Source organism: Apaloderma vittatum, unplaced genomic scaffold (genome assembly GCF_000703405.1).
Source record: "Apaloderma vittatum isolate BGI_N311 unplaced genomic scaffold, ASM70340v1 scaffold3651, whole genome shotgun sequence".
Classification (NCBI taxonomy): domain Eukaryota; kingdom Metazoa; phylum Chordata; class Aves; order Trogoniformes; family Trogonidae; genus Apaloderma; species Apaloderma vittatum.
Window position 1 is genome coordinate 26,006 of NW_009699406.1, and position 5,387 is coordinate 31,392.

At 43.2% G+C, this 5,387-nt stretch overlaps 1 protein-coding gene across 1 annotated transcript in view; it reads right to left on the reverse strand.

Annotated features, from left to right (window-relative positions):
- UTP20 (UTP20, small subunit (SSU) processome component, homolog (yeast)) overlaps positions 1-5,095 on the reverse strand; it is a gene marked incomplete at its 5' end in the record, with an annotated part of 25,114 nt that extends 20,019 nt beyond the window's left edge. Inside the window, 6 exons of the mRNA XM_009878337.1 lie at positions 441-577; positions 1,044-1,330; positions 1,950-2,029; positions 2,557-2,696; positions 3,979-4,116; positions 4,955-5,095. Coding sequence (XP_009876639.1) covers positions 441-577; positions 1,044-1,330; positions 1,950-2,029; positions 2,557-2,696; positions 3,979-4,116; positions 4,955-5,095 — 923 coding nt within the window. The remainder of the gene's footprint in view (positions 1-440; positions 578-1,043; positions 1,331-1,949; positions 2,030-2,556; positions 2,697-3,978; positions 4,117-4,954) is intronic.
- Between the last annotated feature and the right edge of the window lie 292 nt (positions 5,096-5,387).

Here is a 5,387-nt window from a genome sequence, read left to right on the forward strand (position 1 = left end):
AGAGACAGACAGGTTAGTTCACCCCCAAACAGAGCAGAACTGATTACAAAGCTAGCTAGGGAGGCTTTTTTTCAGGGCTGTTTCACAGCCAGAGATACTCAAAGCCTGCCTCACAGCAAGTCATACACACCCCTACTGTCCTTCAAGGTACTTTACCAACTGTCCTCTCCTTCTGCCATCCCTAGCTCTGCATGCTGCTTCACAGCACTGCTCTTATTTACGGATTTACCAAGCTCCTTTCAAATTTAGCTTTACAGAAGTCTAATGCTGACAGAGGGGAATGCTGCTACGAAAAGGAATTTTCAAAACCAGTACTTCAGGACTGCCAGGATGTCCCCTCTGGGATTTAACCTTGTATGTAACCACAGCTTGGGAAAGGGGTCTGCACTCATTCCCAGCACAATTAACAGTATTTAAGGAGCTCCAATGGGATTTACCTTGGCAGGTTGGCTTCCATTACTTCTTGGGGAAGACACTGCATCATCCTGACCATTGCAAAAGCTAATGGAATACGAACCACCTCATCATCATTCACAACGTTGGATTTCACAAGCTTGTGTTCCTCATCTCTTTTAACCTTTTAAAGGGAGCAAGACACAATGCACTTTTAATATACATAAACAAATCCTGTTTTTTCTCAATAAATCCTAGAAGAGGCCAAGAAGCCAAGTTGCTATCCTCTGCTGACTACAGGAAAAAAACAGACAGCTAAAGGACAGGTGAGATGAATCCTTGTGTCTTCAATATAGAACATAATCTGGGTATTAGCAAGTGGCTGAGATCGCAAAATGAATCGTTTCACTTGTGTGATTCAAGCCAGTTCTCAGCAGAGAAGACACCAAACTCACACTGATGAGAGGGTCTGTCAGTAATCTCCATGACACAACAAAAGGTCTGAAGCCTCTTTTGTGCTTTCAGGTGGTCTCTCTCCAGTTGCATCTATTTTTTTTATGTGCTGCATTTCCACTGGCTCTGAAGTGGCAGCCCAGCCTTTCCAGTAGCAGCACAGGCCTGCGAAAGCCCTTCCAATGCCAACTCCTCACCTTAGCCACAATACACCTGTGCAATTTAGGCAAGATGTTGACTGTGACTGTATCTTGAATGTGTTTGATCAGACACTCCAGCTCCTCTTTATTTCGGGGTAAGAAAGAAACAGGCTTGGTCGTTGCTTGCTCAGCATCTTCAGGTGTCTCGGCTGCTTGGTTAGGTTCTGCTGGTTCCTCAGGAAGATTCTTCCCTTTATTTTCTTCAACGACTTCCCGTTCACTCTGCTCCAGTTCCATGGCTTCTTCAGCCTCCACCACCAGCTCAAGGTCCATGGCAGCAGCTTCTGTCAAGCGGTTGTCAAAAGCACAGGTAAAAGTAGGCCACAAAAATCAAGCCCTTAGAAATGATTCTTGAGATGGCTTTGTTCTGGACAAAGCTCCTACCTATCGTCAGAGACAGCAAACAATCAGTAAATATCAGAATTGTTTTACTGGGGAGAGAATTTCTGGCATTCTGTTTTTTGACAGTCACTTCTCAGGGCTAGCAGCTTAGCAAAGGTCAATCCGCTTGAACCTTAGAGAACTGCCATTCACTGAAATTTGAGAACTTCACAGGGCAAAAGTTACGGACAAGTGCACCAGGACAAAAACCTCAGATGTATCTGCAGCCACGTGGGTGGGTGCAGACCTTGGGAGAATCCCTGCTGGTTTGCATAAACTCAGCCCAGGATCTTATGACATATGGGATGGAGAGGTAATGTGCAGATGGCTCCCCACACCTCTTCTGACTTTATCAACACAGAGGAGGACAGTCTGCACTGCTCCAAGTCAAAACTAGCCTCCAGTATGCATATTTTAAAAAAGATGGAGTAGCCGACCTCAAGAGTAAACCACAAAATTTTGATTAGTTACACTCAGAGCAGGTAGAAGTAGTGTTTCTACAATCAGGAGCAGAAAGCTCACCTTGGCTGTCAACGGTCACAAGCTGCTTTTCAAGTGTTTCATGGTCAAAGTGAAAGGCTTCCAGCACTGTCTCTAACAAGCTGCAGAAGGAAAACATGAAGAGATATCAGCTTACTGCACAACAAAAAAAAAAAAAGAAGAGAGGCTGCATTGACCGTCACAAGGAAAAAAAAGCTTAAAAGCACTTTTTGGAAAACTTCAGACTCAGTGACACTGCAGCATAAGGAGGTCTTTCCTGAAATAACAACCCAGGAAATCAGAACTGGTTGCTTTTTCAGCTACATGCACTCTGTCACCTAGCTCCCTGTGACCAACCTCACAGACAGTGGTATGGGAGCAATGGAGATGTCCAGGAGCAGGGACAGCCTGACAGAAGCAGAAGCTGCTAATGCTGACATGCGCTCAGTGAGACACAGCGTTGAGAAAGTTAATCCTTCACAGTTGCAGGCTGGAAGGCGAATGCCCACTTTCACTTGCATAAGCCCACCCCAAATTTGGCAATCTCTCATCTCAGGAAGAGGCTAAAATTCATGTGACGCTCCTTAAGACATTGAATTTGCCTTAAGTCTTTGGAGAAACTTAAAGCTATGTCTCTCAGAGGACCTACCTGACTCCCAGCTTCGGAGCGATCTGTCCTGTTTGCAGGACATGGATGAAATGTTTCAAGTGGTACAAGTACGCTGACCATGAGAGATGTTGGCAGACAGCTCCAACAACTTCAACCGAGGCTGTTACCATATTTTCATGCTGCCCCAAAAATAAAAATTCAGTTGCTGTTAGCATCCAAGATGAACATGTGTCTAAAACATACTCTACTCAAAGCAACAAGAGCCAGAAGAAGCAAGGTTTGTCTAGTGGGGATGTTTGGCATTGAGCTTTTAGATCTCTTCCCAGTCATCAGGCAAACATAAATAAAAAAATAAAAAAAATCACAGCTCACCAAGCAGATCTCCAGACCCACTTCCAAATATTTCTGCACACATTTAACTTTTCTCACATAACTAAATCTATGAGCTTACTTGTGTGAAGAACTAAATCCAGCCAAGATATCTAACCACAGACACATGTCACGCTGCTGGGCTGTGCTGATCAGCTAGAAATACACATCACTAACCCATTTCTGATGTGAAATAAAATGTGTTTGTTTCTTCACCCATGTTTCAACCAAAGAGTGACTCTACTGTCACTCTACTGATGGGCACAGTCTGTTTGGCTGCACGTGCTGGATCCTGTGCCTCAGCTCTAATTGTTTAAGCTTCAGAAGAATAGTTCTGACAGTAAGCAAAATAGACATTTGTTTGGTCTGACATAAGCAGCTTTGTTGTTCTGACAGCATGCAGGAACTACAAAAGTGTGAAAGCTTACTTTTCCAAGTCAAAAGTAGAAAGTCTATCCTCAATGACATTACAAGTTATTTCACTGCATATATTTTCAATAAAATGTATGGAAAGTGACTAGCAGAATGTCACCCCCTCAAACTTTATTTACAAAGCTGCTAATGATTTCAGAGGTTTTCAGCTGATTCCTGTAGTTCACCTCTAACTCCAGAGAAAACACGATTTTTTCCCAGCTCAGTTACTAGGCACAGCCTATGTTCCCCACCACGCACATTCTGCTGCCAGACAGTAACTCATCTCACAACAGCAAGGGAGCAATTTGAAGGCAGAGGGGAAAAAAAGACAACCCACAAACTCTAAACTTGATTACAAAAAATGCAGACAAATATAACCCCAAGTGAAGAAAAAAAAAACACAAAAAAAACTACAAACAAACAACCTGTCAACTCCCAAACAGTGAAGAGATCCATCTTTGAGAAACAGGACAGGTCCAGCAGATATAGGATTGGACCCAGACTGCATCTGCAACTTCCAAACCCTCTTTCTGCTACCAAAAGAAGCACAGTGCTTCTGAAAGGGGAACACTTGCTCCACAAATCCATCAGCCTTTTAGAGTAGACAGTCTTTTAAGTGGAACAGTATACAAGAAAGGTGAAAATATTAACATGGATACACTCGATTGAAAAGCCTACCTTAAGCATTTTCTCATTAAAAATGGCAGTAGTAGCATAAGGCATGACGTAGTTCTGCAGAGATTTAGAAGACAGCACAAGCTTTCTTTCAGTGAGCTGCTTAGCCAGTTTCCTCAGAGCTCGTGCCCTCCTGTGGATCTGAGCCAAACATGAGAGACAGGAATGAGGTGGTGCTTGAGTCCCAGCTTGCACGAATGAGCACATACACATTCTGCAGTTCCGAAAATGCCTCAATTTTAAGTAATGACATAAACATATTATGGTCATTTCCAAGGACAGTACATGCTCTTTTCCTTCTGTCCCTGGGCTTTCACTACCCTTTTGCCTCAATAACTATTCTATCTCAGTGGGAGAATTCACTGTGAATTCACAATTGTAAGGCTGCGCCAGCTTCAGGTATCAGACAAGGAGGCAATCTGAGAAGGTAAAATATTTAGACTCTACATATAACTCCAGATGTAGCAAAGGCACTCTCTGATTGCCTCTCTGAAAGCAGGAGGAAGACTTTGTGCAACATTCATATTACAAAGGTCTCTGAATGAATAGGGGCTACAGAGCCTCCAGACAGAGAACAGCAAGGAATAGGCTAGAAAAAACAACAAAACCTGCTCCCTGCCTATGTCAGAGGGATCCTCAGGACAGCACTGCTGACTGTGGTCACATACAGGTTGTGAAGTGGGGCTGCCTGCTCAAGGTCATGAACAATCATTTAAAATGAGAGCAATTCTTTTAGGTAAAAAACTCAGTGCTGCTAAATCATAAACCCAAGAAATTTCTAGAGAGAAATATTACTTCGATTCACAATCACCCATACGACAATGCACACATCCCTTTTATTTAACATCATCTAATGACTGAGGTTCAATGTCTCTGTAAAGACAGTACATGAATGCTTTGAAAAAGGTAACCCCACAGTAAAATGGTTTTTGCTTTGGCTGGGGGAGAGAGGCACTAGGGAATGCCTGTTGCTTTTTACCTGCATGTGCTTCATGTTCTCAAAGAAATCCATGTCAGGATCATGGCGGTTGGTCAACTGGACTAAATCCCGGAACTCAGGATTTGCTGGGAACGTTTGAATGAGGCAGGAAAGCAATGATGTGTAGTCTTGCTGGATGCTCTGCAAACAGCAAGCAGTTAATGTTAAGTACCCCTCGGAGAGGTTGCTATACAATTGCAGTGCTGTCATTTGCAAGTGTTCCAGGCCAACAAGTCCCGTTTTTTGGTACCAACAAATACACCTCTATTTTGGACTGCACATAAATTCAGGTCTCTAAAGAATGAGCTGAAGAATCTCCAAAGAAAAGGTGAACAATGGCAAAACAGTTTACAGGGTGTACCTGCAATTCTTAGCCCAGCAAGAGACTCAGAGAACTCATTCATAGAATCATAGATTTGTCAAGGTTGGAAGG